Here is a 12,948-nt window from a genome sequence, read left to right as displayed (position 1 = left end):
GGACAATTTGCCGTAGCCAATTCGGCACAGCCAACTCCCCACGGCCAACTCACCGTGAGGCGAGAGTTACACTAATATCAAAGAAACGGTGGAATAGGATCATTAAAGAAAGGATGAAAAAGGAGGGACAGAATGAAATGTGAAATGACAAATATTAAAATAATTTTATTTATTTATTTTAAATCAGGGGTCCCTAACCCCCAGTCTGTGGACCGGTACCGGGCCGTGGCATGCCAGCAAACCGTCCGCGCAAACAAGCAAAGCCCCATCTGTGGGATGCAGGCAACACACAAAACCACGCGCCCTCCGGTCCGTGGAAAAACCTCTCTCCACGGAACCGGTCCCTGGTGCCCAAAAGGTTGGGGACCTCTGTTTTAAATAATTAAACTGAATTGTTAAATTGTCCCACGACGAGTGGTCCTGTGGCGAGTTGGCTGTGGCGAGTTTTCCCATTCGGCTCCCACCAACAGTCACAGCGCAACCCACTAAAATATACACTAAAAGCAAACCCCACTCCCTACTGGCACTGATGATGTTCCTAGCTTGGGTAATGAAACGTCTGCAAGAAAACCACCAGGCAGAGAGAGCACCGAGGACCCTCTCATTTCTGGATTTGTCCCCAAAAATTCTGGAGGGTCTAAAACAAGTCTCCTCTAAGAGCAAATGCATTCTATATAATGCAAATAATAATATGTGCTCGATTTTGCATAAATTCTTGTTTCTACTTATTGCAGAAGAAAAAGAGGCAGGCAGCACAGAGGGGGGAAAAACAAATGCCTTCCTTGCCACAAGAAATATTATTGTGACATACTTTGGTTTCTGAAAATGCCATCTAAAATGGTAAGGATTCTCTCATATTCCTCCCTTAAACATAATTAAAGCAAGCCTTCATTCCTTCATTCCTTCCTACTACATTCCTTTGGGTTGCAGTGATAACCGCTCCTTTTTTTGATAACAAAAAACCAACGGTAAATAAGTGTGTGCAAATGTTAGCATTGGACTGAATCTGTTTCCAAGCCCTTTTGAAAATCAGCAGGCTGATAAGTGTTCCGGTGATTTTTTTTACAGCAAACAGTGACTATCAGGGACACACAGAGGTTAAGGATTAGGAAAGAGTTACAAGACGGTCTCAACCGAATTGCTGGGTTGCCAGAAGTTCTCATTTGCACCGGTACAAAGAAAGCAAAACATACATCTTGCAAAAAAAAAAAACTAGTGCTGGGTAAGGCTTTACTTTTGGGGTTCTACCACGGAGGTGTATAGATTTTTATACTCTCAATTATGCAAAAAAAAATAAGGTAGAATTACGTATTTGATTCTAATGTCAGAACGCGACCCTTTCAGTTCTAATTACTGTGTATTAAAGCAAGGTGGTTATCTTGCTTTAAACAATCTCCTTAACTTGCCAAGAAAACATCTATCTATATATAATTTTTTTTAAAAAAGGGAGCACTTTTATCTCTTGACTAATTGCAGCTTGTTACATACGAGAAGCTAGAAGCACAAATTTTGAAAGTCAGAAAAACCTAAAAATTGGACCTATCGTGTTGACGCTTTACCACACTCGGCTCAGGTCCTAAACAGGAAATTTCCTGGTGGTGTCAGAGCTAAATATCAATTGTAGGTTGTCCTCAACTTACAACAGTTCATTTACCAATCATTCAAAATTACAACAGCACTGAAAAAAGTGATTTTTCAACCAGCCACTCACACTTACCACTTTTGCAGCATCAAAATTTGGGCGCTTGGCAACTAGAAAGTCATTTACGATGGGGTTAGGTAATCACCATTTGTGACCTTCCCAGCTGACTTCCCAAAAGTCAAGTCAATGGGGAAAACCAGATTCACTTAATGAAAGCATGATTCACTTAAGAGCTGCAGTGATTTGTGTAACCATGGCAAAAAAAGGTCGTAAAACTGGGCACAAATCACTTAACCACAACCTTGCTTAAAACGATAATTCTGATCCCAATTAAGGTTAAGTCGAGGGCTACTGTAATAACAACTGCCCAGCTTCTGAGTCCAGACCAGCTCAATGTACTGTCAGCAAACATTTCCTTAAAAAAAGGTAAAGGTTCCCCCGCACATGCGCGCTAGTCGTTTCCGACTCTAGGGGCCGGTGCTCATCTCCGTTTCAAAGCTGAAGAGCCAGCGCTTGTCCGAGGACATCTCCGTGATCATGTGGCCGGCATGACTAGACGCCAAAGGCACACGGAACGCTGTTACCTTCCCACCGTAGTGGTCCCTATTTTTCTACTTGCATTTTTACGTGCTTTCGACCTGCTAGGTTGGCAGAAGCTGGGACAAGTAACAGGCGCTCACTCTGCTACGCGGCACTCGGGATTCGACCCGCCAAACTGCCGACCTTCTGATCGACAAGCTCAGTGTCCTAACCCACTGAGCCCGCGTCCCTAACATTTCCTTAGGCGTACACAAAATATTTTGAATATTTGTTCTGCAAGATTCAGAGTCTAATTCAAAACTTCGGTCTTTTGAGTGCCTATAATGCGGACGTGTATAATGCCCCTTAAGAGTTTGCTGTTCAAAAAGAAGAAATTGCTTTCATGTGTCTATTTCAGGGATGGTTTTAGTGGCATGATTCACAACGTTTTATTGAAACTTACTTAAGAGTCACTTTACAGCTGTTCAGGAATATAAGGGAGAAGATTTTACAATCTTTTGCCCCACCAAAACATAACAAAAAGAGATTTGTATCTTTAAACGTATTTTCTTACAGAGAGATAGTAGCTACATCTACCAAACATTTATAATGGAAATATTAACCCACTGTAGTTTTCAAAAAGATTTGCAATTACTATTTATTTTAGCAATATAGGATGTTGTTTATAAAAATATAAGCTAGAGGAACTTTAAAGCAAAAGTTTGGACTATCAGTAAAGCTGTAGACTCACTCTCTTTCCCAACATTGATTTTTTTTTACATAGATAAAATAGAAATTTATTTTAAAGACAACTGTGCCGGCCTTGCATTAATTAAGCCCCTTAAATAAAATCTGGATCTGGCTGTTTGAAGGGGTATATTCTTTTGTATTAACCTGCCCAATCTCTGTTTAATTTGTTGTTGTTAGCTGCGAAGTCGTGTCTGACCCATCGCGAGCCCATGCACAACCTTCCTCCAGGCCTTCCTGTCCTCCACCATCTTCCAGAGTCCATTTAAGCTCACGCCTCCTGCTTCAGTGACTCCATCCAGCCACCTCATTCTCTGTCGTCCCCTTCTTCTCTTGCCCTCAATCTTTCCCAGCATTAGGCTCTTCTCCAGTGAGTCCTTCCTTCTCATTAGGTGGCCAAAGTATTTGAGTTTTAGCTTCAGGATCTGGCCTTCTAAAGAGCAGCCAGGGTGGATCTCCTCTAGGACTGACCGGTTTGATCGCCTTGCAGTCCAAGGGACTTGCAGGAGTCTTCTCCAGCACCATAGTTCAAAGCCCTCAATTCTTTGGCGCTCAGCCTTTCTTATGGTCCAACTTTCACTGCCATACATTGCAACTGGGAAGACCATAGCCTTGACTATAGTCCCCCTTCTGTAAAGGGGGACTTTACAGAAACTCATGTAGACATTGTAGTGGGAGCAGAGAGGAACTTTTTCACTGCAACTGACACACAGTGTCTTTTAAAATCACGATCCACTTTTAGAGTTAACCCCTCGATTTGCAGCCATAATTGAGCTTGCTATCTTTGGTCTGTAAGTGGTGACGGTCGTAAAGAGGGTCATCGCATGGCTGTAAAGAGGGTCATCACGTGGCTGTGCCTGATTTCACCACCTTGTTTTTGGAGTGGCTGTTAAGCGAACGTGGCAGTTGTTAAGTGAACCCAGTGTTCGCCAAGTGGCGGTCTTTTGGTTGGAAACCAGAGATAAATGCCAGTTTCCTGCAAAACTGTAAATCACAGTCAAATGGCCGTGGGGTGCTGCAAATGGTCAAAAAATGCAAGCTGGCTGCCGAATGCAAAATGTGGTGACGTGATCACAGGGGTGGGTGGGGTTGGGGGAAAGCTGATTTTGGAACTCTGAATCTGTGTCATAAATCCCTTTTCCAGGGTTCAGCATGACTTTGAACGGTCGCTAAGAGACTAGTCATAAATCAAGAATTACCTATACATACTAAATGCGAAATGCATTTTACTCGTATATAAAGAGTAACAATTCCACTGGGATTTTTCCCCAGCCCTTTCTCAATTTTATTTCCACTGGAAAAATATGAGTCCTTAGGGAAGAAAAAGTGTGGTTTCCTTCTGCTTCAGGTTTGCCCATGTGCCATCACACCTCTAGATTGTTTTTGCAGCAGTTACTTAAGAATCACAGCTTTTATCTCCTGTCAATAATCTTAACAACCTGCAACCTCTGAAGCTGCTGTTTGCAATTACAAAGTGCAACATATCTGTAAACACTCAGGTAAAGTACGCTGATAGCCCAATCATAAAATTTCCCCTTTTGGCCAATGTTCAATACGAATGGACTTATTTTTTTTCCCCCTTCATATTTGCAGAGCCCTCCATTTTCACGGCATTCCCACCTAAACTCATCTTGTGAAAATAAACGAGAAAAAAAGCAAAGATTCTGTGAGAAGCTTCTCTAGTATAAATTTATTCACCTTGATTCCGAAAATTAAACCCCAAACTGTGCACAGCCATAACCGTGGGTACGACCGAAGGAAGTCACACACAGTCATGCTTTTCGCAGTTTTGATTTGGAAGAATTTTATTTCAGGGGCTGACTTTCTAGTTTGAATCCATCAAGGTCTCTTATGCCAGGGCTTTTCAACCAGTGGTACGGGTACCACCTGTGGTACATTGGCACCTGGCAGGTGGTACGCGACCATCCTAGAAAAGTGGTAGCGGGGAAGGGGAATGAGCTGAATCGGTGGCAGCACCGCACAAGCCTAAGTGAGAGACGGCTGGAGCTGCAAGGCTGTCAGGGCTCAGAGGAAGCACCAGGATCAGCGCTTCTTCGGGGCTATCAGAGCTCAGCGGAAGCAACAGGATCAGTGCCAGGCTCCAGCTGGAGCTCGGCGCTGATCCTGGCGCTTCTGCTGAGCCCAGAAGAAGCGCCGATCAGCTGGAATGTTGCAGCATCTCCAGGGTCTTGTGATTTACATTCAGATGCTTGGCAACTGATTCAAATTTATGATGGTCACAAGTGTCCCAGGGTCATGTGAAGCAACCACCCAGCAGAGGGGGGGGGGAATAAAAACCAAACACCCCCCACCCCCGCTGCCAATCCTCAACAGAAATGCTCACAACAATGAAAACTTCGGACAGGAGGAAGAGCGCCGCCGGGGGGGGGGGCAGGCAGGTGTCTTGCTCAGCTGTGGCTTGGGGGTCACTTTTTCCCATGCCATTGTAACTTCAGTCACTAAGCGAACTGTTGTAAGTCGAGGACTACCTGTACTTCACCACTTTTTTCCTTTTTTTTTTTTGGTCATCAAGTTTTTGACACCTTGCTAGGCGACTCTGTGGTACTCGGACCATATCCTAAAAGTGGTACAATGGGTGAAAAGGTTGAAAAGCCCTGTCTTGTGCAGCTCTGAAAAGATTGGGGTGTGTGTGTATGGGGGTGTTGAGGAAGGATGTGTCGAGCCAAAGTCGATTCCTGACGATTTCAGGGACCCATTTATATGCAGTTGTACGGGGGACAATGCAAGCCACCTTAGCAGCAATTTCTCACAAGCAAGAGCAGCTTTCGCCACTAATTCAAATAGAGAAAAATATGTTGAAGTCTGCACAGGGGGGGGGGGAGGGGGGGAAAAGCACGACATATTATGATCCAGCCGGGAGTGAAGTCCTTCCAAGGTCTCTTTCTGTGGTTGTGTGGTCATTTCTATTTGGTGTGCAACAACCCAGAGACTTGGGCAAGGCTTTCACATGACTCATGTCTTCAGAATGCACACCAAACAGTGTGTTAATCCAACAGAAATCAGATGGATATGATTTACTGCAGTGGCCCGTGTTTAAATGAGAGGGTTGGACTTCAGAACACATCTTGCTGTTCTTTATTAGAGGTAACTAGATTCCGATGAAGGCTCCTGAAGGTCCTGCGAAATACATACGCAGGTAGTCCTCGATTTACGACCACAATTGAGCCCCCCAAATTTATGTCGCTACATGAGACATTTGTTAAGCGAGTTTTACCACCACCCCCTTACCACCTTTCTTGACACGGTTGTTAAGTGAATCACTGCGGCTGTTAAGTTCATAACACGGGTATATTGAGTGAATTCCGGCTTCTCCAACTGATTTTGCTTGTCAGAAGGTCGCAAAAGGGGACTCGCACGAGTCCGGAAACATTGTAGCCGTCATAAAGATGAGCCAGTTGCCAAGCACCTTGAAATTTGATCACGTGACCATGGAGACGCTGCAACGGTCGTAACTGTGAAAAGTGGTCGCAAGTCACTTTTTCCAGTGTTGCAGCAACTACAAACCATCACTAAATGGGACTGTTGTGGAGGGCGACCTGTATTTTGAGCATGGGCTAGCTGTTTTGAGAAGTCTACTGACAAATCTTCCAACCTGTGAATATTTCATCCAGATTATCTAGCACGGATGAAGCAGTTGAACTCAACTGCTGTTTTTCAGTCCTCCGTGAAATGCAATCCTTCACAGACCTGTCCTAGAACTAAATGATGCAAGTCAAGTATTGCAAGTGTTCTTCCTGATACTTGCGACAGAGCAATGACTTAAAAGACACAGAAAGCAATGTGAGTCCTAAGCAGAGAAGAAAGATCACACAAAGCTAGCTCAGAAAACGGCTTTAATATGCTAGGTCCGTTCCTCATTACATCCCATGGCCAGATCAAGAGAAATCAAAGATCAGTTCTGTGCAAAGCGTAATCAATCCATTTCCTAAGAGCTTCTATCTTGCCTTCTCTGGACAAATCCTAAAATGCTTTCTACGTCAGCTGTAACCACCAAACTCATGCAGAAAAAAAATATCAATTATCAGAATTTATTCTTCACTCTCCTTGCAAGTAAATCTCCCGAATATGCCCCCCCTCCAAAAAAAATAACTAAGCTTTTAAGATATTTTTTACTTGTCCATCAGGAAAGGAAAGGCTTGTTTCATTCTTAAGGACTGAGAAAAAGATTAGAAATTTCACGAGCTGTGGACCTTCTACTGTTTTTTACACAATGACCACATAACAGACATCACAAGTTATCGGATACCTGTGAAAGCTAAGGTTTGTCTGTCTTTCAAAAAAGGACAGCATCAAGACATAGATTGCTCCCAGTTCATACTTCCAAAATAAACTTTGGGATTATCCTGGGATTATAGCAATTTTATACTGGAAGAGAGCTGTCTTCAAGAGGACAAATAAATGGCACCCTGGAGCATCTGTTTAAAATGGGAATTAGAACTGTTTCAAGTGTGAACTGTAGTGGTTTCCAGGTTTTGCAAAAGAGCCTCAGCATAATGTTTCAGTTTTGTGGTCTGGTGGCAACTTCACAGCTTCTCAAGCTCAGAAGAAAATTGAACATTTCACTTTCGGGTTACTTGTTCAAACTCCATGATTATAAATACTGCAAAGCAGTGTTTCTCAACCTTGGCAATTTTAAGATGGGTGGACTTCCTGCTGGCTGGGGCATTCTGGGAACTGAAGCCCACCCATTTTAAAGTTGCCAGGGTTGAGAGACAATGTGATAAAGTCTTAAGGTAAATATTATTATTTAGTAAACTTGTTTGCCAGCCCTCTCACTACAATGCCCCAAACCAGGGTATTTAATTTTATCATGGTGACTAAAAACCTGCCCTTAGAAACTCCAATAAAGGGGCATAAGAAAAACTTTCTTCTCAACTATGACCACGCAGAGGCATCGTTTTACCAAATCTGGAGGCAAAGTATATCCAATGTGATTGACGCTATTGACAAGATATTCTGCCCAGCTGGTGAAATGAGCTGCACCAACAAAAGCTTATGACTTTTAACAAAACGTGTGAAGTCAGGAAAAGTGCCATCACGCTTCTCTCCCACTGAGAGTAACAAATGGACAAGTATGAAAAGTCACGCCGTCTCTGCATTTTCACTTTTTCAAGCCAGTTTTTTTTCCTAGAGAATCTAAATTCCGCGGAAAATCTGACTGCCTGAGGCTCAGCCAAATTCAACTGCCTAATCTGCAGCGTGCTAACCAAATATATATAAATGCGATAAAACGCTTTTGCATCCAAAAATTATTTAAGTGCTCCTTTATCCCAATATGATTCATACTACGGAATGCAAATTTTTAAGATCGTGGAGTCCAAACACATGTCAAGAATGAGGCATTTTTGCTGGCCGGCTGGGAGTAAAAAAAGTAAGGAAACTTTTTGATATGCTAAGTGAAGAATATGAGAATCAAGTCTTGATAAAGACAGTCCACGACTTCCGACCACAATCGAGCCCAAAATTTATGTTGCTAAATGAGATGTTTGTTAAGCGAATTTTGCCCCATTTCATGACCTTTCTTGCCACAGTGGTTAAGTGAATCACTGTAGTTGTTAAGTTAGTAACACGGTTGTTAAGTGAATCTGGCTTCCTCCATTGACTTTGCTTGTCAGAAGGTCGCAAAAGGGGATCACGTGACCCTCCGGGATGTTGCAACCGTTGTAAATATGAACTAGTTGCCGAGCGTCTGAATTTTGATCATGTGACCATGCTGCAACGATTGTCCCTTTTTCACTGCCGTTGTAACTTTGAACTGTCACCAAATGAAGTGTTGTAGGTTGAGGACTACCTGTACGTCGACAGTCATAAACAAACAAATCTGCTTCTCTTATATTTAGCTTGAGCTCTCTAACTTTGCTATCAGTGTAGGCAGTGTCAATCAGAATAGAGCTGGAAGGGACCTCGGAGGTCATCTAGTCCAGCCCCCTGCTCAAGCAGGAGACCCTGTACTATTTCAGACAAGTGGCTGTCCAGCCTCTTCTTAAAAACTTCCAGTGATGGAGCACCCACAACGTCTGAAGGCAAGCCGTTCCACTGGTTAATTCTCCTCGGTGTTAGGAAGCGTCTCCATAATTCCAGGTTGCTTCTCTCCTTGATTAGTTTCCACCCTGCCCTCTGGTGCTTTGGAAAATAAGATGACCCTTTCCTCTTTCTGGCAGCCCCTCAAATACTGAAATATGGCTATCATGTCCCCCCTCGTCCTTCTTTTCTCTAGACTAGCCAAACCCAACCGTTCTTCGTATGTTTTTGCCTCCAGGCCTTTAAAAGTTAGTTGCCAACCATTCGATCCAAACCTGGTAGAAGAACTGGCGTTTTATCTGTCAAGGGTCCTTACAGCCGTCGCACAGAATTTTAAAGGGCCAGAGCTAGGACAGCTTGCAAAGACACAACATGACACAGCCCGACTAGACAGCATTATGTTTTAACTACCGTGGAAAGACACAGGGGAAAGTGTGAGGCTGCGTCTTCGCTCTTAATTACAGTCTCTCCAGCTTTTCGTTAAAAAAAAAAAAGCTTAGCGGTGCAGAAGGAAACCAGATTTAGCTCGGCCCTCCTTGTACCCCCCCCCCACTCTGGAAAAGAAATACAATTGAGCTAATCCTGCTATTATCTGCACGCGCACTTCTGAATTGCATGCACAAGACGCTTACCATTGCTGTAGGCGTAAGGCGATTCCGATGCCCCGTCTTGAAGACTCTCCAGGATTTCTCCTTTGCCCACGTCGCTGTCACCAACCAACAAAAACTTCAGCAGATAATCGTAGCTTTTTACAGGGCTGCCCTGGGTTCCCATTCTCCCTCTCATTAGCGAAGGTGCACAGTTCGCATGCTAAGCACCCGGTCAGACTGATAATGATGCTGGAGACGCCAATCTTGCAAGGGGTGATCTTGAGAGAATTAGCACGATCCTGCTTTTTCCCCAAAAGAGGAAAGAGCAACTCAAAAGAATTGTTCTTCTCACAAGAGTCTCGTCATTCTTTGTCAATCAAGGGCTGCTGTCAAAATATGTCAGGATTCTGTGGGGGGGGGGGGGAGAGAGAGAAGGGAAGAAGATGACCTACTTACTTTGTTCCAAGAGTTGCAAAGTACAAAGCAAGCTTTAAAAAGTCTCTAAGCTACCAAGAAGGATATTAACGACAGCCAGATTGGTAACTCTTCCACATCTGCGTACAAAATAAGAGAGAAGATCCATTCACTGTCACGTTAGCCACAAGCTAATCTAGCAAGAAAAAAAGGGACTTCTGATAACATGAAATTATTGGATATACAGGCAGCTAGGTAAAGGTAAAGTTTCCCCCGCACATGCGTGCTGGTCGTTTCCGACTCTAGCCGAAGAGCCAGCGCGTGTCCGAGGACGTCTCCGTGGTCATGTGGCCGGCATGACTAGACGCCAAAGGCGCACGGAACGCTGTTACCTTCCCACCGGAGTGGTCCCTATTTTTCTACTTGCATTTTTACGTCCTCTGGGACGCGTAACAGGCGCTCACTCTGCTACGTGGCACTCGGGATTCAACCCGCCAAACTGCCGACCTTCTGATCAACAAGCTCAGCGTCCTAACCCACTGAGCCACCGTGTCCCTTATATCGGCAGCTACCCTGTTATAAAGGAAGAGACTGTTCCTAGATCAATTCATTGGATACTATTTACACAAAAACACGCATAGATTTTAGATTTCTTGCCGGGCCCTTCCTTTCTCCCATCTACGCACCCAACATCTTTCGACTGTCCTGTAAAAGAAATCAAGTGTGTTCCATTTGACTTGTACAATTACGATTAATACGGTGCCCTGCAATATTCGTATTTTTACAGTGCTGACAATTCCCTTACTCTACCTACTTTTTCTTTAAGGGATATTATTATTTTCTGCCCTTCCTAATCTTTTCCAGGGCTAACTGCAGCTGGATCAGGATATTCCGAAACAAATGGATATTCCAGAAGGAAGCAATAATAAACTATAATCGCTCTCTCTCTCTCTTTCGTGTTTATAAACAAGAGCTAATTTGTAATAAAAAAGGAGCAAATTGTTTTTCTTTCAGGATATGCTTCCCCCAGAATTGTGAGCTAATCAATCATGTCAACCGTTGCAATTACAGAAAGAGGGGGGGGGGTGGCTGAAGATTAATTAACAAGGAACAGAAGGTTGCAAAACCCCGTATGGGGAGAAGTCCAGAAAAGGACAAGAATAACGATGAGATATGAACACAAAGGTATAAAACCATGGTGACTGGAAAGAGTGTAAGGAGGAGAGTGACAGCAAAGGAAGCCAGGATATTAGGCATTAGTCAAGAATGGAGAAAAGGGGGAAAATAAATGGGGCAATGAAGAAAGAGGGCCTAAGGGAGTCATACAAGAGATAGTATCTTCAAGTCAGTTAACTATTTATTCACATTATCCACCTACAGAGAAGAAATGTGTGGTCTCTTCCTTCAATTCCATTAGGTTTTTTTTTACAAGAAAGGTCCAGATTAGAGAACTAATATGAACAGAAATTAAACCTCGTGTTAACAGTGACAGCTGACAAAAGATTTAGTCGTGAACAAGCAGCTCTGTGAAAGACAACCCAGGTTGATTTAGGGTCTGTAGAAAGGAAATTCTTCCAGAAAAAAATTACATTCCTTTGCATTAAAGAAGAAGTCTAGTTAATAAACAAACATACCAGAAAAGAAAAAAAAATCAAAGCTAGAAGGTGGGCTACCTACAGCCCTTATATTACTTGGCATTCTTTGGTGGCTTTTAAATGTTCAAAGCTGATCATCTGGTGGCATCTTCTTCCAAGGCAAGCCTAACGCCCCCCCCCCCCCCCCGTTAAGACTTGGGGATTGGAGGACAACAAGAGCATTTACCATTTTTGACCAAAACACAAGACTGCAGGTACTGTCAAACCTATCAGTCTGTTCAATTTTATTTCTATCAGGGGCGAACGCTGGAACAAAAACGTAGGACTCAAGTTTCCTAGCCAGCCCAGCCCTGATTCAAAGATATGAGACAGTGCTAGGTCCAACCTGCAAAATGCCCCAGGTTGGTTTTGGACTGTTCAAATGGACTCTGTTGCGATGTCTGTGGAGATTCTCCATCATCCAGGTCAGGACTGTCCCAAAGGTGCTTTTTTCCAAAAGGCAACTGGATGTTTCTTGATTCCCACCCCCCCCGCACCTTGAACTGAAGAAGCTTCTTGGATGAGAAGCAAAATGTTTTCAAGGGAACCCCCCACACACACACACACCGGAAAGGCCAGTTGCCTTTTGGAAAAAGCAGCTTTGGGGGACTCTGTTGAGATGCAGACACCAGGCTGGGATGTGCCCCTCCGAAGAGCGCACCCTCGTGCACATCCGTACCCACACCCCAGCTCCCCCTTGTTTTAGATTCCCCTAGATGTCTGGTCCCTGTCATCTGCCTGTCGATCCTTTCCCCTCCCCAATCCTTCCCTATATAAGCATTGCTCGCGTGTGCGCATTACTCGGAGATGCACATCCCAGCCTGGCGTTTGCATCTCAAGAGAGTCCCAAAGCTGCTTTTTTTTTCCCCCAAAAGGCAACTGGACTTTCTCGGGTGGTGGGTTTTTTTCCTTGAAAAACAAAACAAAAAACATTTTGCTTTTCTTCTCATCCAAGAAGCTTCTTTGGTTTAAAGGGGGGGTTAAAAAAATCTTGACTGACACCATAAAAGCAGCGAATCAATGGATGTGGGTGGATGGAGGGGACCAGGAGGAGAAGAAGCCGTAGCAGGATGGGTAAGGCAGGAGACTCAGATTGAGGTCCCCTTTCAGACATGGACCCGGAGGGGGTGAATTTGGGCTCTCTCCCTTTCAGAGGAGCCCACCCTACAGGGATGTTGTAGTGGGATAATATGGGGAGACCTCCCCTCCTCCGCTGACATTGTCCTCAGCTTCCAGAGTAAGGGTTGGGATAGAATAATAATAATAATAATAATAATAATAATAATAATAATAATAATAATAATAATAATAATAATAATAAATAATAGTAGTAGTAGTAGTATAAATGATGATGATGGTG

At 43.7% G+C, this 12,948-nt stretch overlaps 1 protein-coding gene across 1 annotated transcript in view; it reads right to left on the bottom strand.

Moving 5' to 3' along the window:
- Positions 1–12,948, bottom strand: part of RAB40C (RAB40C, member RAS oncogene family) — a 49,498-nt gene that overhangs the window by 35,621 nt on the left and 929 nt on the right. The window contains exon 2 of the mRNA XM_083372856.1: positions 9,583–9,947. Coding sequence (XP_083228982.1) covers positions 9,583–9,736 — 154 coding nt within the window. The 5' untranslated portion in view covers positions 9,737–9,947. The remainder of the gene's footprint in view (positions 1–9,582; positions 9,948–12,948) is intronic.

The sequence above is a fragment of the Vipera ursinii genome (genome assembly GCF_947247035.1).
Source record: "Vipera ursinii genome assembly, chromosome: 13".
Taxonomy (NCBI): Eukaryota; Metazoa; Chordata; class Lepidosauria; order Squamata; family Viperidae; genus Vipera; species Vipera ursinii.
This window is presented reverse-complemented; position numbering and strand designations above follow the sequence as displayed.